At 33.3% G+C, this 25897-nt stretch overlaps 3 protein-coding genes across 3 annotated transcripts; all 3 read left to right on the forward strand.

Moving 5' to 3' along the window:
• The first annotated feature begins 9086 nt into the window (after positions 1-9086).
• LOC7492423 (protein PSK SIMULATOR 1) lies at positions 9087-11405 on the forward strand. Its single transcript, XM_024609963.2, has one exon. The coding sequence runs from the start codon at positions 9464-9466 to the stop codon at positions 11309-11311; it is 1848 nt and encodes a 615-aa protein (XP_024465731.1). The 5' UTR covers positions 9087-9463; the 3' UTR covers positions 11312-11405.
• Positions 11406-15067: 3662 nt separating this feature from the next.
• Positions 15068-17926, forward strand: LOC7492424 (bet1-like SNARE 1-2). The gene is made up of 6 exons (XM_002314605.4): positions 15068-15232; positions 15427-15577; positions 16848-16904; positions 16997-17056; positions 17144-17229; positions 17522-17926. Exons 1-6 carry the CDS (start codon positions 15219-15221, stop codon positions 17547-17549), a joined length of 396 nt encoding a protein of 131 aa, XP_002314641.3. The 5' UTR covers positions 15068-15218; the 3' UTR covers positions 17550-17926.
• On the forward strand, positions 17559-22624 carry LOC7492425 (AT-hook motif nuclear-localized protein 20). The gene is made up of 2 exons (XM_024609902.2): positions 17559-17697; positions 21429-22624. The coding sequence occupies exons 1-2, from the start codon at positions 17559-17561 to the stop codon at positions 22292-22294; spliced, it is 1005 nt and encodes a 334-aa protein (XP_024465670.2). The 3' UTR covers positions 22295-22624.
• Positions 22625-25897: the final 3273 nt, after the last annotated feature.

Consider the following 25897-nt stretch of genomic DNA (forward strand, 5'->3'; position numbering starts at 1 on the left):
ATTTAATTAATTAAACCACCTAATTATAAAAAGCTATTTTCATTATTATTTTCAATAACAATGATATTAATAATAATATTGAAAATTATTATTACTATTTTCATTAACAATGATATTAATTTTTTAAAATTAGATTTATCACTAATATATATGATTTATATTCATGTTGTTTTTTTCATGTTTATACTTTGTAGGAATTTGAGCAAAATAAGGGATGCTTTAGATTTCATTAGCCTTGATAACATTGACCTAACTTTTTATTTAAAATATTTGTTTTACTTTCATAATATTTTGATATTTTGTTTAAGTTGAATTACTTTAAGTTAAAGATCTATTTAATCTTGACTATTTAGAAATATTTTAAATTTAGAAATTATATTTGTTTGGCATTGTGTTTGAATTGCATAATTTATAATTAATTTATCTTGAATTATGTTTGTTGAATATATATATATATATATATATATATATATATATATATATATATATATATATATATATATATAAACAGTACAACTCCGAAACGGCACGTCGAAACACTCTGAAACTGAAACATTCCATTTCAATTGAAAAAACAAAACACCTACCGAAACGGAATTGACAACCTTGGTTAGAGCAGCTCCATGGGTGTGAATGTGTGATAAATGGAAAGCTAAAAAATTAAAAATATATTTTTTCATGTTGTTTTATATGCTCCAACATCAAAATATTTTTTTTCATAAATGTTATTTTTACATGTCTCTTAAAAAAACCAAAACCAATAAAATAGACCAACAAAAAAATAAACCAATTAAATATAACTATATGGAAAAAAAAATGACATCAAACTCATTAAAAAAAATAAAATACTTATTTCTCACTTCAATACAATTAACTTTTCAAATAGTTTTTTCTCATTGGAGTATACACGGTAAAAAAATTCATATTTATACTATTTAAAATGTTATTTTATCAATTTAGCTTTTTAAAATAGCATCTTGTTTTAGTTTATGGAACAAAATAAAATATTATTAAAGACAAAAGATATGAAAAGCATAGGTTTTGCCGCCATATTGGGGAGCAATCAGAGTTTTTTTTTTTTTTTTGCCCAGCTTAATCTTAAACGCATGAGCCTACTAATTTTTTTTTTGTTAGTTGCTAGTTTATATGAAAGTTTACTATATAAATATTAGAAAAATATTTTATTTTTCCAGCATGAGATTGAAAACCTATTAATATATATATTTTATGTTCATAAAAAAAAATTGTGTTTTGATAACGTAGGATAAAAAACTTTTTTAATTTAAATAGTTTAACTTAAAATAAAAAGCTAATATCTTTTTAATATAAAATAAAAAATATTTTAAAATAATATTTTAAACCTTATTATTTACTATACACATGCTTTACATCCACTTGAAATTGCTTTTTAACTTTTTTAACGTACAATAAATAATATTAAATATTAAATATCTTTCTCTTGGTACTTGTCACCCAAATTTCGGTTTTACCCACTGTCTATATCATAATGATATCTTCATGCCAAAACCCAAATAATCTCGAATCCTTTTGTTTTAAACAGAATCTGCAGCTTACTTGACGAGTTCATGACTACTGTAATGGCAATAAGCCAATAAGGCAAGTTGAATAATTATTGATAATCAATTATTGTGTGTTGTGATGTAAATAAAATCACTTAAATTGATAATTTATTGCTGTGTTGTTTTAATAAAGATTATTATCAATAATATAACTTAAATTAAATATTTTCTTAACGAATTAAGTTAAATTGTGTAAGAATTAATTTTTTTTTAAAAAAAACATAAAAATATCATTAACAACCCAAGTGAAAAAAAAAGAGAGACAAGAATCAATACTTTACAAGAATCTCACGATAGACTACTAAATAATTTAACTATCTGTAAGATTTTTTTTATAATAAATTTATATATATGTCTCTAACTATTTTTATGTTGAAATAATAAGTAAACACTATCGAAATGAAAAAACAAAAAAAAATATTTGTTAAAGAAAAACAGCCAAGACAATTGTAACACGTGGTCCTTTTTTTTTGTGGTGATAAATACATGGTCCATTGATTGGTTGGCCGATGAAAACCAGTGGACTCACCGACAGCTTCAATCTACAGCTTGATCTGATCCTGTTTTGAATGGCTATACTCTCACGTCCGAGATGAGAGATCCAAATATAATATAAAGTAGTTCCGAACAATAAAAAGTATACTACTCGTATCATTATTCTTCGATGAATATAAAAATTCGGAAGCAAGAAAAAAAGAAAAGGATATTCGATTTTGCATTTGAATGGCTGTGTGCGCGCAGATTTTCTTGCCTTTACTGCTATAACTTCAAAGATGCTTGAAATATACATACTATCAGTGGACGGTAGGATAAATGTTTGAAAATTAAACGAAGAAAGAAAAACAGAAGCCTTCTTTTCCCTCTATCGGTCAAACAAGGAAATCACATTTTCAGCGTCGAGATCCAAATCTGATATTTATTTTACCCTTGACATGAAACAACAAAGGAAAATGATTTGGATTCTGAGGAGCCTTGTAATTGTATAGCCACAGAATTCTCAATTATTCAGTTCAGTGACGTAACATATGACCAGAAACAGCGACAGCGGAAGTGGTTCCAGGACTGTGACTGTTTTTGTATTTATTATATATATATTTTTAAATTGTTTTGATTTGTTGATATTAAAAATAAAAAATATTTTAATATATTTTTACATAAAAAAATATTTTAAAAAGTAATTGTTACAATTCAAACACTATATTTTTTAATATTATTCAATCAAGAGATTATAAGGCACAAGTTCTTAACTTCATATCTAATTTGGAATCTGGATTTTGGACCTACATTTTTTCTTTTCTTTTTTTTCCTGGTTTCACAATTTCTGACAATTTCCCTTTTCTAGAACCAGGAGAAATTCTAACCTAACGCTATTACCAAACAAATTCGAACTATGAATATTTAATATTCGCGTCAAACAGATTGAATTTCTGGAACTAATGTCAAATCTAACACCAAATTAATTCAATCTAGACCACCGACAAATTTTACCTCGAGAACCAAATGAACCTGTTCTTCCTTCTATGTGTCAACCACGATAACAACTGGCACAGGCTGGTAAATTGCAGAAGTTTCTGGTGTTTCGAAAGTCCAGGCAGATGGATCGGCCGCCGAACTCTTCCTGGCAAATGCTCAGAAAGTATTTGAAAACATGAAAGAGGATATATAGTTCTGGGTCACTGGCCCAAGACATCTTCCTTGGGCCAGAGTCTGACTTGGTAAGCAAACTGAGGCATTCGGGCCATAAATGGTTTGACCTCGTCGATAATTGATTCGGCAGAGGCAGAGGATAAAAAAAACACCCATCAAGAAAGTGACATTATAAACAACAAAATTAATCTTGATTGATTGCGAGCAGAAGCTGCTAACAAATAATTGATGACTTTCATCGTCATTTATCAATCCATGAATTGCGTGAACCAGTCAAGAATCCATGAAGATGACTTCTCTTTGCTGTATTGTTTATCACAAAAGTGAATTGTGGGGGCAAATCCTTTCAACAGCCTTGCTATATTCTCTGGACAAAAGTTAGCCCAAACACAAACCTACATGCAATGTGGCGGGAATTTGTTAGCATCAGCCCATTAACCACTCCTTTTATTTTTTATTTTTTATTTTTATTTTTTTTTATCAACATCTCTTCTCGGCATCTTATTCCGGCCTCCACTAAAAAATATCTGTTTTCTTTGTTTTTAGATAGGTTGTGGGGGCCATGTGGTTGCCATGAGCACTATTTATATACCAAAAAGACCATTCTACTTGCCCATTTATTTAGTTGAACAACTAGTAACCCTGTAACCTATTCGGAATAACTAATTCAATTGGTCGAATTTGTTTTTTTTAATGATTATAAGTTTGAGTATTTTTTAGAATTATTAAAATATAATTATTAATTTTAAATTTTATAAAATTAATTAAAATACATACAAGTTTAGCTGAACAATTAACATCGATTAAAAAAAAAATTATAGTAGAAAGCTTGACTTCCAACACTCTCTAATGTAGGCACCATTAACAGTTCTGTCGTGTTTTGCAGACATGAGTTGTTTGGAAACAACAATTTTGTTAAAAGTTTGTACATAATTCATCTTTTTTGTTTCAGAACAACGTTTAGGCACGGATGGACAGAGATATAGATACGTTAAAAGGTTACTAATTATTCATAACTATATTAGTGAGCCGTCAGTCGAACAAGTTTTTCTTAATATAAAAGAAATGTTGAGGCGACATTAGCAAATTTAAAAAAAGTAAAGAAAATATGAGATTTAGATTGTAGATTCAACTTAAATACAAATAATTTAATAATATGATTAAAAAAAACAATAATAATAAATAAATCAAACTAAAAAATATATGCATCGGTCAAATTAAAAAATAAACACTTTTTAATATTATAAAAATATATCCTCTTAATATTTGATAATAAAATAAAAATTAAATAAGAATGTGATAATTCTAAAGAAAGCAAAATGAAAAAAATCTGAAACTCAATTTCCTATAAATCAAATGTGAAAGAATAAAATTAAAAACAAAAGTTGAGGGACTGAAATAAAAATAAAAAAAGGCATGAACTTCCCCTTTTGACTATGCAAATCATTCCCTGAATTTGAAAAAAAAAAGAACTAGGTATTTTTTTATCCTTCAAATTTGATTCCTGAAGCTCTAATTATTCTAAAACAAATAAATTAAATTTTGTTCCGCAAAATCAAGAATTAACCAAGTAGAAGAATATTTCCTCAAGATCCATACATGAACGCTTGGAAAATAAATCATAAAAACCAATTGCAAATCAAACCAATATCAAATGACCGAATAAAAAGAAGAAAATCAAGGGACCAAAGTGTAAATAATTATAGGGACCAAAAAAAGAAAAAAATATTATTGCTCTCCATGGTGTTTTATGTCTAGTGCGTGTTTTTCATATGGCTTTCAGTTTTTTTTTTTTAATTGTAATTAGTTTAGTTTGTCAAAAGGATGTCATTATAATATCATTTTCATGGCAGAAAGAGGAAAAGAAAAGGCTGATGGGCCATAGGCAAACTGATGCATAAAATGATTAGGCAGAGGCAAAGACAACACAAAATGAAAGGCAAAGTGAAGGTGGTCCTCTTGAGGTCTCTAGAGCTGCACCATTTTCCAATAAAGTGTTTCACATTTCAGTCGGCCGAAGCTGAATGTTGCCAGCAATAGACACCCGGGGGCTGAGGCATTCTGGAGACTTCGAGAAAACATGAGACACTGCCAAAGAGGAATGAACACCAACGTTCATTTCTTTCACAAATTTTCTAATCAAACTCCGATTCTCCGAATCTGTGTTGATATATGCAGCAATGCTGGCTCTCTGTCACACTTAGCTGCTGATCCTTTTTTTTTTATTATTATTATTATCGTGGGTGTCCGGGCCAGCTTGCGCGCACCTCGACTAATCCCACGGGCCCTAAAGTTAACGACCATGTAAGCCTCCAGTGGCCATCATATGAGTGTCCACAGGGTTCGAACCTGAGACGCAAACTGCTGATCCTTGATCTCTCTAGTTGAAGCCTTATGATCATGTCCCCTTACAAATTGGTTCCCCGCTTGGACTGAACTAATTAATCGGAAGCCTTGAATGAAGAATGAGTCCCCCATGTACTTAAGGTGTGACTCACATTTGTATATCAATATGAAATAGTTAGCTGTTCGTAAGAATTGATGAAAACAAGTTTAGAATCATGGTTTTTAAATCCGGGTTTTAAAAAAAAATAAAAAAATTTAACAAAAAAAAATTGAGTCCTTGTTCTTTTGATCATGGTTTTTAAACCCGGTACGGGAGTTGACCCCAAATAACTCCTGGGTCACAGGTAGTAAGTTAACCAGGATTACTTGGATCGACTAATTTTTTTATTATGCAAGAATGTTAAAATTACATTTTTTTTATATAAAGATTTAACAAATAAAATCAACGAGTTTTGAAAAAATTTACTAAAAAATTTTGTCATCATTTTTTTGATCGTAGTTTTTAATTAAAATTTTTTTCTTAGTTTCATCCGTTGATATTTAGTTTATTGAGAATTTTGCTTTGTAATTTTTTCAGGCTTGTCTTCTATAATGTGGTGCCAATCTCATAACCGGGGTCACAAGTTTAGAAGATTAGTTTTAATGAACTTCTGTTTTTTTAGCGTATTTTTTTTAAAATTTTGTTTTCCAGCATTTGGTTGGTTATGAATTAGCTTTTGTTATTTTTTTCACTTTTTTTTAGTGGTTATCCTGAATTCATGTTTCGGATTGCAGATTTAATGGGTAGACCTGAGTTAACTCGAGTTTTTTTTTCTGTTATCACTTTTTTTATATATTATTAATACTATTTTTTTTATTAATTTAGTTTATCTACTGTCATTATCTATTTTTTTTTAATATTATTAGATTAGCTGAGGTTATAAAATTCAGTCGATTTAATGTTCTAATTCTCTTTTTTTTTTTTAAATCCCAAGTTTTGCATGAATTTTTTTTTACATTAAAACAAATAATTTTACTCGCTGCGGAGCGTATGCCTTCTATCTAATAATCTCTGTAGTTCATCAAAATTAATTGATTGGTCTTTGTCGTATGAAAAATAATTAGACAACTCACTGATTAGCGTTGACTATCCTCGATCTAGTACTTATTTCTATTTTAAAAAAAATGCATTCTTTCTTTATCACAATTTCTCATATCAGCTACTTCTACTTTCTTTATTCTATTTTTTTAAAATTAAAAAAGAATTAAAAAATATCCTGAAATTGATAAAAACGAGTAGGTTATAAATGAATTTTAAAATATAAAGGTTAAATTTATAGTTTTGAAAATGTTGTAACGATATGTCTTTTACAAAAAAAATTCATGAAGAGCTACTTGTGTTGGTTTGCACACGAAAAATCATATATTCCTCGTGAGATCATAGTAGAAAGGATGGTTGGGTTAACTTTTAGTTCTAGCAATATACATGAAGTTGTAAATGACAGTAATAATATGAATATGGTTATATATGCGATGATGATGAATCAGAGTTATGTTAGTCAATATTTATTAATAGTAGATAAACAACTTAATGCAAACTCAATCATGTTTTTTATCTTTTAGAAGATTCTAACAAATCATTATGAGATAAATACACAAATCATAATAAATTATTAATCATTAAATAATTATTCATCATCAAGTTAGATAATAGGTTAAAATATCACTTTTATCTATATATCACGTGAAAAGATTATTCCTTATAATTTTAAGTGAATCTATGAAAAATCAGGACCTAGGACCTAAAACTAGAGGACATTATCATAAAAAAGAAAGAAAGATAATGATAATGATGATGATGATATAATGATATCTCAAAAACTAATAAAGTGGGTTAAGCAAAGGCAAAGATCCTCAACGAAGACTCTTTATCAAGAAAAATTCATCCAAGCAAAGTTGTAATAATTAACTCATAATATCCATCATGATTATTATTTATTATGCTAACATGACAGATTGGGGCATCTGCTTAGGTATATAAACTGGACATATCTTGACTGCAGGAGAGATGCCAAAACCCATGACGTTACGGGTGATCTAGACAATGGTTTTATCCTCTCCTCTTGTCATTATGTGATTGTTTCTTAATTCCTCGCCAAAACCATCCACGCGCATGGTCTTGACCAAGCATGCAAACTGTCCTCGTAATAAAAATATAAAATTTCAATCTAACAACTCCCACTATGGTTAGCTTTTGACAAACTTTCCCTTCCTTTGATCGGTATTTCTATGCAACATAACGAAATAAACCGAAGAAGTCCCGTATTATAGAGAAAGGGACATTTGATGATATGGTTATCTTTTGCTATATATTCTTATATCCTAAGATGAAGTATTCAAGTACTGTTTGCTCGAGAGAGAGGAGCGGGTCATGCCTAAATCCTCCAATAATTACAAAAATTTCCTATACGTTAACATAGGCTTGCAAGTAAAATATTAACGTAGGGTTTAGAAACACACAGTCGAAACTATTTTTTTTTTTAAATTTGATTTGTTTTGTTTAAGATTATTTTTTATATTTTTTATTGTTTTAATGTTCTGATATCAAGAATAATTTTAAAAAATAAAAAATATATTATTTTGATATATTTTCAAAAAAAATTTAATTTTAAAAAAACTGCTACCGCACACTATCAACATTCCTCTATTTTACACTCAAAAAATTCCTCACACCACGTGATTAAGCAAATTTTAGCAAACTACCGTATCAATCAATTTGACCTATCTATATATGCAAAATATGAACATTTTGGCTTCACATTGCTGCCTTTTCGGCTCTTATGGTTAAAAGGATTTTGATTTTTCGAGTCCTGTACTTCCATTCAGATGGGTCTTACTGTGTCAGCATGAACTGTGTCCTTCATGAAATATGTAAAGACGTTTTTTTTTTTCCTCGAGAGAGAAATCGGAATAAGTGAGGTCGAAGTCAAACTCTTTCCAGCTACTGTTGGTTAGGTTGACCCTAAAGCACGTTGTGAGGTCAAACCCACTTATGTCGAGTACTGACAGAGTGCCCGTGAGCTGCCCTCCCGAAATAGAGTTCCTACTCCACTGGTTGTGGGTCAAAAATAAGAAAATAAAAAAACTAAACAAGACAAGGTTTCAAAATTGAAATCTCACCTGCTCCTGAGATTGGAACTGTGCCTCTTCGAATTTTTACTCTTTTCCTTTATGCGAAGTGTGGGAAATGGTCTCTTTCACTAATAGTGTTTCTCGTTGCCGCCAGAACACTATTGGTTCAAAATTTAATTTTTTTAATGTTTTTAAATCATTTTAATATATTAATATAAAAAATAGATTTTTTATTTTGTTTCTTTCTCCGAAGTCCAATCCAGTGCAAAAATCTTGAAATGGATATTTTAGCCCATCCAAACCAGCACCTAATTTATTGAAAATAACATATCAGTTGTTTGACAAAAGATTAGATGGATATTTTACTTTCTGTACAGTACACCAAATGCAATAAATGAGATGAAGGTCCTGATAAATTGTAAGTCGAACCCAGAAAACTTAAATATATATAACAGTCCCCCTCTTAGGTCACTGTACAAACAAAAAGGAACAGCGTAGCATAGCAATATTTGGCATACCCTTTGGCTTTGGACCACCTTCAAGAATCAGAACACAGCTCAACCCCTTTTACTTTTGAAATAAAACCAGTCCTAACATCACACGCCCAAAAAACACAAAAAAGATGAAAAATCCCCCGAGGAGCTTCTGTTTCTCTTAAACGCCGCTACCAGCCATTTCTTGTTTCCCTCCACAAAGACACACACACTCTTCTAACAAGGTAAAAGATTCACATTTGCTTTTGAAAGAGCATTCATTTCTTGGTGATTGGGGTTAGAGATATGGTGGCAGAAGCCTGGATTGTGAAGATGGGAAACCAGGTAAGTAGCAATCTTAAGCACGCACTTCTTCTTGAATCTTCCAAGAAAAAGAACAACCACAACCACAACCACCCAAGAAATAAACAAGATTCTAAAGACAAACAAATCATTGGCATCTTGTCTTTTGAGGTTGCTATTGTCTTGTCTCAAACTGTACACCTCCACAAGTCCCTCTCTGATTCTGAGATCTCAAAGCTAAAAAATGAGATCTTGAAATCCGAGGGAGTTAAGAACTTGGTGTCAACTGATGAAAGTTACCTTCTTCAGCTTGCTTTAGCTGAGAAACTCGATGACTTGAACAGGGTAGCTAATGTTGTTTCTAGGCTAGGAAAGAAGTGTGTCGAGCCTGCTTTGCAGGGTTTTGAGCATGTTTATGGGGATATTGTTGGTGGGGTTATTGATGTGAAGGACTTGGGGTTTTTGGTTAAGGATATGGAGGGTATGGTTAAGAAGATGGAGAGGTATGTGAATGCAACCTCTAATTTGTATTGTGAACTGGAGGTTTTGAATGAATTGGAGCAGGCTACCAAGAAATTTCAGCAGAATCAACACGAAGAGAGTCGAAGGGCGTTTGAGCAGAAACTTATTTGGCAGAAACAGGATGTGAGGCATCTTAAGGAGATTTCTCTTTGGAACCAGACTTGTGATAAGGTTGTTGAGTTGTTGGCTAGGACTGTTTGTACTATTTACGCTAGGATTTCTGTTGTTTTTGGGGAATCGGTGTTGCAAATGAAGGGCCCTGGGGCTGTTGAAGGGGTCTGTTCGTCCCCTCCCATGAAGGACGAATGCAGGGAGGTCCCAGGACATATTGGTGATTGTCATGGTTCACAAAGGGTTTCAGGGCCACTGAGACGGGCTGTTAGCAAGCGAAGTAGCAATTTGTGTCAATCGGGACCAATTGAGAGAGCCGTGGTGGAGAAAAGGGAGACACATATTAAACCTCGGATTGCTTCAGGGAAAGGTGAAGTTGATCTATTATTTCGAACTGAAGATATCGTGTTTCCATGTGGGACTAGTCCTGGAAGGCTTTTCCTGGATTGCCTTAGTTTGAGCAGTTCGGCTTCAAAGTTTGATGATGATGAAAGTTGTGTTGCTGTCGATGAGGACCAGAGGAGCCAAACTTCTCGTTGTTATAGTGTTGGCAATGGTAGTTTGAAGATAGAGGACCCAATCCCTTCAGGCTTTTCCAATCGAGTTTCTTTCAGTGGAGATCAAAGACAAGCCAGGCGTGGTGGGATGAATAATGCACGGTTTGGTCCCAAAAGTAGGCTAATGGTTTATGCTCCTCCTTCCACAATTGGAGGATCTGCCTTGGCCTTGCATTATGCAAATGTCATAATTGTTATAGAGAAATTGCTTCGCTATCCCCATTTAGTGGGCGAGGAAGCAAGGGATGACTTGTACCAGATGTTACCAACAAGCCTAAGAATGTCTCTGAGGACTAACCTCAAGTCCTACGTGAAACATCTTGCTATATATGATGCTCCGCTTGCCCATGATTGGAAGGAGACTCTTGATGGAATACTCAGGTGGCTTGCTCCTCTTGCGCATAACATGATCAGGTGGCAAAGTGAGCGTAATTTCGAGCAGCACCAAATTGTCAAGCGGACAAATGTTCTTCTACTTCAGACATTGTATTTTGCTGACAGGGGAAAGACAGAGGCAGCTATTTGTGAGCTTCTTGTTGGGATGAATTACATATGTCGCTATGAACATCAGCAAAATGCTTTGCTGGATTGTGCAAGTAGTTTTGATTTTGAAGACTGCATGCAATGGCAGTTGCAGTGCCGAGCTTCCTTTGTTGTTTAATTATCTTAATTAATATGAATACCTGAAGGAGGTTGTAAAGTGTAGTTGTTGACTCCTGATACTTGAATGAAGACACAAATGACAGTTCAAACAAGATTAATTTTCAAGCTTTTCACACTGATGACTTACATAACTGAAGATCTGAGTTAATTAATGTCTTCCACTGCCAGGTATGGGAAGTTTTGACTTTTGAAGTACATGAATTCAATTAATTATGAGAAAATCTCTCTGTTCTGTAGAATGTGTATATATCTGTGTACAATCTGTGGTATTCACTTATCAAAATTTCAGTGACATTTGCAAGTAGAGGTTTAACTCAAGGAATCAGGTCATTGAAAATACAAGGGAGGGTTTGTTATGATGAACTGGACATAAACAATTTTTTTTTTTTTTTTTTGAAATTGTTTGGTGTATCTCTGAACATTATAATAATCAACTTTTATCTTGTTAAAAGCTGTTTTAAAGGAGAAGTTTTTATCCCATTAAAAACAATATGATTAACTTATCTAATTTTCTGTGCATAAGTGTTATTATCGGATGGATTGAATTATCGGATGGATTGAAGTATGGGATGGATTGTCGATCAGCTAGCAATATGCATCTGCAGTCTCCTAGTTTTAGTATTGAACTGGACAATTAAATTTATATTGACTAAAATTTCTAATCAGAATTGGCCACCCCCCTGACTAAACAACAAATTGAAATTCTTCTAGCGACACATCAATCAAGCATTTTCTTGTCCAGTGATAACTTCTTTAAGTTCACCAACATCATCCTTCTCTATATTTTGTAGCATAATGCACCCATGGGTTACACACCCTGTTTGTGTTGCATGAAGACAGTAAGGCATCATAATGAATGCGAGATGAGGTCACTGGCATGGAAAACAATTGACTAATGCATGGGTTTGTGCTTTCTTCTTTAGTATTCTTGCATCCACAAGCATCTGGTGTAGAAGAGGCGGTCATGCGCAAGAGCGTTAGGTGTTATGTGAGATCTCAAAATATGATTTATATCATTCTCTAACATGCTTAATCAATTAAAGGCTTTTTGGATTTGAAACTTGCGCAGCCTCATATTATTTTGTGTTTAATTTTTATTAAATAAATAAAGATAGTGAGATTCGAACTCGTAACTATGTAGTCATTAAAACTCTGATACTATATCAAAAAATCATCTTATCTTAAGTTGTTTAGTGAAATTCCAAGATATAATTTATATTATTCTCCAACACACAAACATCTAGGCGTTCATGTGCAAGACATGTGTGAACACTCCGATCATAACTGTTTTATTCTGGTGCTGTTAAGATCTATTTACGTGATTCTGTGCATTCTTTCTTCTGAAACGAAGCATTATTATGCACTGTGAGTTCTTTAGGTTTAGGGCCAACTTGTAACTATTTGCAGACCAGGCACACATGGTTATGAACCTTTGGTCTGACAAAACCAGTGGCTTGGGTCCTCAATTGCATGCTTCGTGAGCAAATGAGTTAGTTTGCAATGCAAGGTATCATTTTTAAACAGAACAACATTTTGTCTAGTTTCATGATTTTTTGCTTGCTAATGATCCTGAGAAATTACAAATATTTATTGCCAAGGGTGATGCCAGACTTGAAACAATCAAAGGAACGGACGTACCAGATAAATCCAAGGCTGAAAGCAGGTGGTATCACGTGGCATTAAACAGGTTACAGTCGGTAGAAGAGAGCATTGATGTGATAATAAAGACCCCTTGATTTAGAAACCCTGTGTCGTCACTGGTCTGAATTTATCAAAAATTAAAAATAAAAATAAACGTTGACTTATTATTATTATTATTATTATTACTATTCACTCAATAATTAAACATGCACTTGAGTGTGCGTATTTGCATGCGCGGGTATTTACACCATGTGTGGTTCAGAGCGCCCGGTTTTGAAAATATTTTAAAAAAATTAAATTATTTATATATATATATATATATATATATTATTTTATTGTGTTAATGTTAAAAATAATTTTTAAAAATAAAAAAAATATTATTTTAATATATTAAAATAAAAAATATTTTAAAAAGTAATCTTTATTTGACTTCCAAGCAGCCCTCCTCTCGAGATAGAAAAGGAACCAAACCCTGCCTTGTTGTTCTTCTTCACACGAGTAATGAAATTTCTTCTACAAGTATTAAAAATGTTATCATGTGAAGATTTGGATTCCTCAATATCTTTACCCCCACACAATTTCTTGCATCAATTTTATCCTGTGACAATTTGGATTCCTACGTTAGAATCCATTGATAGAAAAATGTTAAAAAAAATCACGTGCAAAGTACATGAGTCCCACCTCCTAAAATAGAAAAAGAACTAGCCATTTCCAAGTTTTTTTAAATTTGTGGTCCGAATCATAAATTCAATCGGGTTCATTATTTTTTTCCTTTAAGTTTATATTCAACCTGAAAAAAAAAAGGGCAAAAAAGTGTTCAGACTCGTGGGTCTATGGCTCAGCACGCTTGAGCCACTGAAATGAAGAGACTAGAAGTGTTGATGGGCCATCAAACCTAGCCCTAAGGGCTAGGGCTTGTTTTTATTTATTTTTATTTTTTAAAAGAAATGGATGACCTGTCACTCATCCTTATCTTTTGAAAAAAAATAATAAGTAGGGAACATGTTACTCGCCAAGACAGATAATGTGTCGTCTGAAAGTACAGATTTCGGTCATCACAATGGTGGCTAAAAAACCAGGTAACTAGTCTTTTGACAACAAGAAAAACAATTTTTAAGCTATTTCAATCCAAGAACACCTCGCCACCACCCTTATAACACCTAAAAATCATTTCTTCAACTCTAAATACTCAAAAAATAGTACAAAAACCTGACATCAAACTGGTTTAGTTTTAACTTTCTTGACTTATATCTATTTGTTCATGCAACATCGAGGCTCTAAACAACCATTATGAAGCCCTTCTCATCTCATGAAACCCGTGGACATGAAGAAAACCTATTTTGATGGTCGGAAATGGAGTGAATGATGACTTTCTCTAATATCATCGAAATCCAGCAAACTATATCTCTCTCTTCTCTTTAACTAGGAATTGAAAATAACAAAAATGAACTTGTGTATCAAAATTAATTTTAAAAAATTTAACATAACCTAAATTGTATATATTGTGTTATTTTTAAAGATGTAGGATGTAAGTGTATTTCTCATGCAATCTTCGGCACGCCACCTATTTTTAGTGTTCTTTTTATTTTCATCCTCCTTTTAATTTTATCATTGACTAAGAATTCAGATGCAATTGAACTTCTCAAATTACACAAATAAAAAATTAAAAACCAAAATAAATTATTAAAAAATATACAGTGCCATCCATGATGTTTGTGAGTGTGTGAATAGTGCTAGCTCAACAATAAAAACCTCACTCGTTTTAGTATTTTTATGTAATGGAGACAAAATTGATATAAAAAAGAAAAATTAGATAGTATACCAAAAATTGTATTCGTTTTTTTCTCATAAAAATGTAAAAAAATAACTTATTTTTATAATGAATCCTAAACTTTTAAAAAAGAAAGGTGAAAGGATGAAATACAATTTCTGATGCACCCAATAATTTCTCCCAAAACACAGAGTTGTATTTGAGATCATCAGGCCTCACCATCTTCAATGATGGGGCATACCTTAAATAATAATGGGCCTTCTTGGAAGGCTCAAGACGCTCTCAGTGGATAAACTTTCAGCAAGTCAATATTCTCGCTGGATTTTTATTATGGCCCAGTAATTAGTTTTTTCAATTAAAAAAAAAAACCACCAAAATTCGAGGCCGGATCCCGGCTTGTGCTCTTTTTAAAAAAAGATTTTCTCAGCAACCAAACACCCGCATAGAGAAGCAGAGACCAACATTTTGATCATTGATTCAGCAGCAGCCGCCAATGAGTTACAGAAGGTTAGTTTACGAATCAGATGCTCCTTTCAATCTCAATCCAATATGAATTTTGTTAATCTAAATCACATCTAGCTTGGTTATTTCTTTCTATCCTAGCTCTAGGGTTTCATTTTCGTTTTCTAATTAAAATTATAACGGACTGTGTATGCATTTCGATTTCGATTTGCTTGAATGTATTTTCAAAATGATGGCAGGGAGCATCGAAATTCGAGAACAGCTCTCTTTGATGATGGGCTTGAAGAAGGAGGTCTTAGGCCATCCTCTTCCTTTTCCCACGAAACCGACGACCATGACAATGATAAGGCTGTCCACACATTGCAAGATAGAGTTCTTTTCCTCAAGAGCGTATGCCTCTCTCCCAAACTTTAAAACTAATCCTTTGCATCGCTCCTTATTTAATTTACTTCCTTTCATATTAAATACACTGCTGCCTGAACCTGCCTTGGTTTTTACTTTCTTGGTTCATGAAATCTGTATCGTGTCATGATTAATTTGGGATGACATGCACAATGCTCTTTCATTTCAGACTTGTTTTGAATGTTGTTGCCGATGTATAGTTGAGTAGTATTCTGAACTGAGTTGACATGGTACAATTACAATACAATACAATACAATACAATACAATACTATCATCTTTTTTATTGTTACACAGCACCAGCATCTTTTGTTGTTTGTCAATGATGGGCAGTAATAAGGTTCTTACTGGTGAGATGCATGTTAAACAAGCTTGCACGTAGTTGAAACCGTTCAGGGGCTTCTGGTCTGTACTTATCTAGTTATCCTTGCCTTTTGTGTTCAGGTGTTTTTTCTGTTCGGTTTTTTTTTTTTTTTGGAAACTTCATGTTTACCAGTTTTTTTATTTATATAAAAAAAAATCCATTGAAATTTGTGGTTGTTTTATGTGCTAATATTGTATAGCACCCTGTGAAGTTTCGCTATGCTTATGCATACAAATTGCAAATACCAGATCAAATTCTCCTAGGCGTATGATGGAGCAGGGAATGGAAGGATAGTGCCAGTGTTGCTTAACATTAACTGAAGAAAGCAGATTCAAAATTCACCTAATATGCCACCCTTTTTGTTATAGCTTCCTGTAATGTATGTACTCAATTGATGTCACACACACACACTCTTCACACACAGATAAATTTGTTCATGTTGGTTCCACTTTTATGATGAATTATACCTGTGTAATTGTATGTATGTGCAGATAGTCAGAGGGATTGAAGAGCCCTTCTATTTTGATTTTTGTTTGTCTTTGGAGTTTCCTGATCCTCCTATTTGTATATCCTCTCCATTTTTTATCTAATAAAATCCTTTTTTTTTTAAAGTAAAAAAAGTTTTGTATGTCATGCACTCTCTTGCGTGCATTCTCACAGGCATCTGTGTAATACTAGAAGTTCTGTTTCTGCAGCCTATTGGAATTCTTTATTGATAAGACACAATTTTGATCATGGAAGAGAAATGAAAGTTATACAGGATTGATGTTTTCCTGCAAATTAAGTAGTGTTTTTTTTGGCTGATGATGCATATAAATGTTTAAGTGCATTTTCTGGTAAATAAATCCAAATTTTCTTTTTGAAGCAACTCATGATATGTAACATCTTGTTTACAGTTAACGGGTGATATACATGAGGAAGTGGAGAGTCAAAACCGTTTGCTTGATCGAATGGTATATGGTTTATATTTTTTGATTGGCAGTCCCAAATTTAGGGAAAACAATTTCAACTTCTTTATTCTGAGCGAAATCTGTTGTAAAATCAGGGCAACAACATGGACACGTCGAGGGGTATAATGTCAGGAACCATGGATCGATTCAGGATGGTAATAAGCTAGAACTACTTTGCAGTTATTTTTTATTTACTTAGCTGCGTGGAAATAGCTGAGCATAATAAAGTTCTTGCTATGCAGGTATTTGAAAAGAAATCAAGTCGGAGAACATGTGCCCTTGCAGGGTTTTTCATCCTCTCCTTTTTAATTCTGTATTATCTCATTAGGTAATGAATTAATGCTGGATCATTTGCAAAATAACTGTTTCATATCTGAAAGGGCCAAAGCTTTTCACCATCAGTTTTTTACTACTGTTAAACTGTTCATACAAAGTGAATTTAAGTTGTCTCCCTGCCAAATTTATAAAGTTTAAAAATCTTGGTCAGCTTCCATTGAGCTAAAAGTTTTCGACATTTTAGCATAGGAAACCAAAATTGAAGAGGAAGGTAAATTCTACTCAAGGGATGCATGGCCTGAACATATATCTTCCATTGATGCTGAGTAACATTTTGTTTGCAGGGTCCTTGTATACTTGAAGCACGGTTGAAGCAGAATTATGAGTACCTCACCTTTGAAGTCCTTGATTGACAATGGGATTTTGCAGGGTGCTACAAGTGCAATGACCGTGTCCTTTCTTAAGTTGGAAGATAACTCATGGTTTACCGTATCCGCTATGAGATGGCCTGTGATTGAACGTATACTACGTGCTTTACCGTATTCTGGTGTTTTCAAGTAATCATGGAGTGGAAGCAATTGTTAGAACTTACAGAAAATGTCAAGGCATGTTAGCATGCAGTGTTTTTTAGTGTTGTACAAGGAAATCTCCAGACGTAGCGGTGGGGATTTCCACTGCACGAAACCAAATGTTGAAATCATTATTTTTTTCGCCATGATGCAATACGTTGACCCTCAGATTTTTACTGAGAGCATTTCTCTCCACTGAAACTACAGCACATGGAGAAATCCACTAAATTCTAAAACAAGCCTGGATTCAGAATTTCAGACCGTTGCTTTCACTCGCTTCTTCTTCAATGGATCTTAATCTTACAGCTTTCATGGTTAACTTCCGCCGTAAATTTTGTGTAACTGATTAGGATACTTGTCAAAGAATTATCTCAACCCAATAGCTTAAGCTGTTAGGTGAGGTCCCAGAATATGATTTATATTATTCTCTAACACACCCTCTCAAGTGAAAGCCCTTTGGGCTTGAAACTTGCACAGACCCACATTACCTTGTGCTTAATTTTTATCAAATAAATGGGGATGGTGAGATTCGAACTCGTGACCGCTTGGTCATCAAGGCTCTGATACCATGTTAAAAAACCATCTCAATCCAATAGCTTAAGCTGTTAGGTGAGGTCTCAGGATATGATTTATATTATTCTCTAACAATCCTGTCTTGTCGGTTGTGGTTCTATTAGATGTCTCTTTAACTGATTAATTTTTAGGGGTTTAGTTTTAAATGATTCAACTAAATCTGTCTATTTGTACTTTGAACTTAGTATGTTTCCTTGGGAAATTTTGTGAATTAACTGAGCGTGTTTTCCCATTCTTGCAGATCTTGGGCATGGCGATTTGTATTAAGCTTAGATCACGAGAACAAAATTAATGGAAGGTGAAGGCCTTGTAATTAATGTTCATAAAAATTGCCGATCAAACTATTCTTCTCTATATCTTTTGGTTTCTGTTCTGGCTAATCCTGAAATGGTGAAATAGTTAAGTTGTTCTGGAACTCACGCCGACCAGTCAAAAGGACTGTTGTTTTCTAGTTTCCTTAGGAATAGCCTATCCATTCTTGACCCTCCCACCTGTAGTTTCTCCCTCAATAAAGCTTAATAAAAGTCAAACGATACTCTGGTTCTAAGAAAGAAAAAAAAACAGAGTAGGCTTCTACGTTCATTCATTTAACGTACAAAACTCAGCAATAGAATTCCTACGTGCAAAAGCTCCTCACTGAACAGTTTCCATAGCTGGACAAACATTATTTGGCTTTACGATTTCTACCAAATTTGGAAGAACACTCTTTCAACCTATCCTAGTCGTAGGCTTCTAGATGTCCAGTTGTTGATCAGGCATAATTAAAATAAATTAAATAAGGCAAATGCAGCCATCACTTCTGTCTCGTTGCCTCTACCGTAATTTCACAGTATTTGCATGAACTCTACACATCTACAGCACCACCAGGCAGCAGCAGCAGCAGCAGCAGTATCATACCATAATAACAAAATTATTGCAACCTGCACTCTGAACATTTTACTGCCTGACAGTAATTGTACACCTAGATTTACATGCACCTTTTTTCTCGGCATGTAATGGCAAGAACTATACGTCCGTGAGTCTTAATTACAAATGTACCGATATGTGAGAACAACAATATTGGAAGAGTCAGAGGATCAATAGCTCAGTACTGGTGGCCATCCATATTCCTTGGTGATCAAGGGTTGCAAAGCTAGTCGTTAAAGTAACAGTAGTGGTAGAATGATATAAATAAGCAACTCGCACCTCCATAACCAGCCCTCCTACAGATGTCACCCACCAGACATGGATGTGTTCGTTCATATGTAGGAGTAAAAATTCAAAGAAAAGACCCTAATGACTAGCGAGGTACGTACAAAGTAATGTGAAAAGACATTTCAGCATTAATTTTGTTTCGGTACAAGTAAATGCAACGTTGATCAGGATAGGGGAAAAGGGAAAAATAAATTAGTAGGATCTTACAAGGCCAATACATACACGTACGTGACGCGTAAACATCATGTCCTTTTCTTTTGTTTTATTTATGGGCGGGGTTCAATTAAACATCAACATCTTAAAATTTGTTTTCCTTTATGTTCTTGTCTGGAAATTAATTAAGATTAGAAATCTGAGCACTCGACCTTTGGCATGCAACACAGATCTTATTACCATGCATATAGATATTAATTTCATAATTAATTAGTAGGATCTTACAACTCTTTTTTTTTTTTTATGCTATATATGAAGTTAGAGAGAAGCGAAAGTGTGCATCCCAATCTTTAGAGCTTTTTATAACCATACATTAATTATCAGGACGCCAAAAGCTCTCCATCTACCTAGTAATTAATTATTATCAAATTTAATAATTAGTATAACACTAATTGGAATTGTAATTAATTAAGTTGACGGGACATTGTTTATGTAGCGAGAGAACGACTTGTGGCCGACCCATAAACATAGAGATTATTAGACTCAAAGATTATGAAGAGAGTGCAAAGGGAAAGGTTGCGAGCAACTGATCATAGCAGTCATACGTGCATCATCTTTATTATCATAATGCTTTTATATGAAATATATTAAAATATATATATTTCATTTTTTAAATTTATTTTTAATATCAAGATTCAAAAATATTAAAAAATTAATTTTAAAAAAAATTCAAATTTTTACCAAAACACATTTGAGCCTTTTTCCAAACAATACCTTAATAAAATAAGAGGTTGTTTTGTTTTTGTGTTTTAAAAAGTATATTATTTATATATTTTTTATTTTAAATTATTTTTTTAATATTTTCATATTAATGTAGGCTGATATTAAAAATAAATTTTAAAAAAATTAAATAAAAAAAATATTTTAATATATTTATAAAGAGAATCAAAACATATTAAAAATATTGAAACATTGGGACTCGAGAAAACGACGTGCTTCCCACCTGCCCACGCGCACAAGACCCCACGAAACCCTAATTTCAATGACCTCTAAAAGAAGATCTTATAATATATTGTTGATCACGTTACTATTAGCTAGTACTCGCTCGTAGTATTAATAAAGTACATGGTCGAGGAGAAAAAAACCCTTGCCTAGCTACCTTGCTGAATCACAACACAACGCAAAGGCACAGAAAAAACACAGAGCCAACATTCAAAGAAAGAAATTATACAAGCTCCATTGTTTTGTCTCTTGAGAGATCAGTTCATTTTCTTTGATGAACTTCCAATCTCTAACTAGTGAGCTTTAGTTTATAATTCTTTCTCTTTCTTCTCTCTTGATTTGTGTGTTGATTGATTCTATGACGGGTTTTGCATCAGTTCTTTGTTCTTTCTCTTAAAATCACTGATCTTGAATCGATCGTGCCACGCTTTACTTGATTCGATGACCAATTGCATCTAATTCTCTCTTTTCGCAAGCTCTCCCTAGCTACCTCCTTTTCTAATCTTAATTTCTTTCTTCCTCTCTCACATGCACCCTCATCAAAATCTGAGGAAGAGGATCATCAGCATAGGAGCAACCTAGTCTGTAAAAGAACCCTATTGATTGTGGTATTCAACCTTTTTTCTTTTAAAAAAATGTTTCTTGCTAAACCTTGCTTTGACTTTCTGGTCTCGAACCTTTCCTAAATAAAACCAACTGAAATTCAATTAAGTGATCTTCTCCTTCCTTTCTCTTAATTCCTTTCTGTTCCCTTAATTAGCAATCCTGGCTAATCCTTGGTGGACGGGTCAGGTTGGCCTGCCTGGCCTTGACTCTTCATCCAATTCACCTTCGTTAGGAAAAATCAATCGTGAACTTTCCATTAATGAAACCAGCAACAGAAGCGGTGGAAGGGACGAAGATGATGATGATAGAGATACCGGAGATGAGGCTAAAGAGGGTGCTGTTGAGGTAGGTAACCGAAGACCTAGAGGCCGGCCTCCTGGATCGAAAAACAAACCCAAACCACCAATTTTTGTGACTCGAGACAGCCCTAATGCCCTCCGTAGCCATGTCATGGAAATTGCTGGCGGTGCTGATGTAGCTGAGAGTGTGGCACAGTTCGCTCGGAGGCGTCAACGGGGTGTTTGTGTGCTTAGTGGCAGTGGCTCCGTGGCCAACGTAACCCTAAGACAACCAGCAGCACCGGGTGCTGTAGTCGCGCTCCACGGTAGGTTTGAGATTTTGTCCCTAACTGGGGCATTTTTGCCGGGACCGGCTCCTCCTGGCTCTACTGGACTGACTGTGTACCTTGCCGGCGGACAAGGGCAGGTTGTTGGAGGAAGTGTGGTTGGATCACTAATTGCAGCAGGGCCGGTCATGGTCATTGCTGCAACTTTTGCTAATGCCACTTATGAGAGGTTACCATTAGAGGATGATGAAGAAGCTGGAAGTGGTGGTCAGGGACACATCCAAAGCGGAGCTAATAATTCCCCACCAGCGATCGGAAGCAGTGGACAACAAGCTGGATTGCCTGATCCCTCATCTATGCCTGTCTATCTGCCACCAAATCTAATGCAAAGTGGAGCTCAGCAATTAGGGCATGACGCCTATGCTTGGGCACATGCTGCTAGACCGCCTTACTGATAGAGGAGCTAGCTAGAGAGGAGATTTTCATGATCAGTGTGATACTGTGTTGTACTAAGAGGTAGGCGTTTAAATTGGGAGGAAAAGAAGAATACTAGAATAGAGTTGTGAAGAGAAGAAATCATGCTAGCTTATCAACGTATATTAATTAAACTTCGCTTTGCTTTGCTTTCTGTTATGCAATAAAAGGATGATTTCTGGCTTTTTAATTCTTTCCCATCTTCAAGTTTTTAATATTTTTTTCTACATCCATTGTTCCCCATTGAGATTTACCTTGGTTGGATATTGTCTGCTTATTTTATCCCAGTTTATAAAATATATATTTAGATTGATGCTCTTCTGAATTATAGTATATCTGATATGATGGATTAGACTTTGGAGATGTAGAAAAGTACTGGATATGGTCGGTAGACAGACAAAATCACCAAGTCTTGGGTTTTTGCTGTATAATCCTCACCTTTTGTTTCAGGCTCTTGCAATCTCACTTTACCATACAAATAAAAGTAAAGAAATGGTGGATTTCATCATATAACCTCATTTAGATTTATGGTTAAAAGACCGTTTGAGTTATAATATCTTGAGCAAGGTTTAGTGGAGTGACTAACTTAGAATTGCGCGCATGGTGGCATTTTTAAAGCGTTGTTTCACAGAATAAACTGATACACAGAAGGATATCCTCATTGGCTAGTGTGCAGAGAAACATCGGTGCATATGAAAGATTCATGTTTAATATTTGAAAAATACACTTATCCTTTCAACATAAATACAAAGAAAGAAAACGGAGAGAGCAGAAAGGATTAAAAATAAATAGAAAAGAGAGGATTCTATGATGATATCAGGGCTCCATGTAACAATATTTTACATATATTTGCTTTTTCTTGGTTTAGTAAAGTATGCGGCTCCATTTCGTTTCTTTATTCTTGCATTATAGAATGAAAATGCATAGCAGGAATTAGTTTATAGCTTTAACACACATACCAACACAATTTAGATAGAGAAACTTGCTGTGAGGGACTGAAACATGTCGTGGTTATGGAACAGTACTGGGGGGGGGGGGGGGGGGAAGGAGATGGTTTCTCATCTTTTTTCAAGTTTGGGAGGAAATCTTATCCCTGGTGAAGCTCATATCCAAAGATATGGAAATCAAAAGCATGGCCAAGAGATGTTGAATTGGGGCAAATTCAAAGACAAAAAAAACCATGAATGGATGAATTATTAAAGTTTAGAGGACTTTCTCTTTGTCAATTTCCCCTAATTAATGGTGCGCAATACAATGAATATAACTCTATGAGGGCATTCTATAGCCCCACATGTTTTCCCACTCACGTGTAATGGTGATACTCTATCTCCGTGAGCAAGATCTGTCCCATGAACACTTCCTGGAAGTTTTCCCTGGATGACAAATCTGGTGGCAGAATGGGGGATTTTCTTGCATAATCAAGAAGAATAATCTTAATTATTTCGTTGTCTTGGCATTAAACGTTTTTCTTTTTTCCGTATTAAAAACGCATGAATGGAAAGGTTGGTAACAGAGTGCTACTTCTGTATCTTTTAATTAAACTTGTATCAGATCGATCTATGCCGATGGTGAAGTATCTTTACAAGTTTTAATTGTTTCAAAATTCCTTCGAGGTTTCAATTTCAAAGCCACTAAAGAAAAATTTAGTTCTTAAACTTTTTAAACTTAATCAAATAAGACTTTTTATAAATAATTTGATGAGAAAATTTTTTCTAATTTTAATTAAAAGGTTCAAATAATATAGCATGTATCATTTATATATTTAAAAATATAAATAAGAAATCACAAGAGAAAGTTTAAACTATGGATCAGCTCATTAAAAAGTAAATAAATAAAATATTTTTTTTATGAGTCCAATCAGTGATGAATCATGTCCAAGTGTCAACAATAATTAATTTTATTAAATATATTATTTCTTTGTTAGTTGATCGTTATATCCTTGTAACAATACCAAAGTTTAAGAGTTATTTTTCTTTGGGGATTAGGCTTTTTAGTTTTAATCTTGATCTTTTTAATTTAATATTTTTTTTTAATTCTTAAGATGTTTTAAGTTTTTTTTTAATGTAAACCATATTGAAAGAAAAATATATCTTGATTTTGTTGTTTATATTTTTCAATATAAATGATTTGTATGATATAATTTAAATATCATATTGAAATAGAAGGTTCAATCTCATCAAATTATTGATTAAATTTTAAAAGTTTAGAGATTGAAAAAACTTTTTTTATTAGTTTAGATATATATAATTGAATTAGTCTCAGATATATTAAAATCCATCAAATTTTAAAGGATAATCTCACTAAATTATTTATGTCAAAGGTGAAGTTGAGAGTATCTTTACGAGAGAGATACTAAATTTAAACTTCATTTGATTGAAGGGGATTACTTCAAGAAAAACTCACTTGAAAGTATATATTGGCTTTTGGCTTTTGGCTTTAGGCTTTAGGCAACCCCGGCCGATGAAAAAGATAAAGTAAAAAACCAAATCATTATTCCTGGTCATGAATATCATTTATATCAATAATTCTCGTATGAACATCCAGTGCAAACTGACATGGCAACTGCGATAATTAATCTGATGCTTCTGATATAATTTCTGTGATAGCAGCAACATGCTTGTAATGGAGGCTTTGACTTACTAGATAGAATAAATAATTATTAAAGAAAAAGGAAAGACATTTATGTTCTTCCGAAACCATGTTAATCATGGCGAATAATTTTTTCAGACGCTCTGTTAACTTAGTAATGTCCGGCCAGTCTGTAAAAACATGGAGTCAAAGCCCCATTTTAGATTCCTCAACTGCTATCCGATCGATTCACACAGGTTGACTTATTCCATCTTGAAATTATAATTATTTTGACCCGTCACTAATTTAATTACCCAGTCCAACGTGGGCTTATGGGAGAACATATATAGAATATTTATTAGCAATTTGAATGATGCACAGGCGTAATATTTTAATCGAGAACAAGAATATCAAATAACAATCTGAAATAGGTATGCCATGAATATGAAAGTAATATATCTTCTGTTTTTATTCAAAAACATGAAGAATATATATTGCTATTTGCTTACAAACAATTTTATTTTTTAAAAAATGATTATAATAAAACTGGTTATACAAGTTCCGAGCAATAACCATAAATTGATTAGTTAGTATATAAAAAAATATAGTAGAAAAATCATTTTCTCTTATGGATTTGAATTATGATTATTGATATAATTATTATTGCTCAGAGATCCTGTAGGGTTGGTTAGAACCAAGAACAATTAATTATTTGGATATTAGCATGCATGGGTCAAACAAAGATGAATAAATGAACAACAGAATATTTCTTTCACTATCGACACAGAGCCAGAAACTTTAATGGCAGAAAAAAAAGGGGGAGAAATCCATTTAAGTATTTTCACTTAACCCCATCCACTACTTTTTCCTTTCATCATGCCCAAGAGATGCAATTCAAGAAGGATCTCTACTTTCTTCTCGCCAGTACTTAATGTCATTGTAAAAGGGATGTGAGAAGTATGAAAATTATATTTTGTCTCAATATAATTTGTAGTCCAGATTCTACATGTATAATT

This window comes from Populus trichocarpa, chromosome 10, assembly GCF_000002775.5.
Source record: "Populus trichocarpa isolate Nisqually-1 chromosome 10, P.trichocarpa_v4.1, whole genome shotgun sequence".
Classification (NCBI taxonomy): domain Eukaryota; kingdom Viridiplantae; phylum Streptophyta; class Magnoliopsida; order Malpighiales; family Salicaceae; genus Populus; species Populus trichocarpa.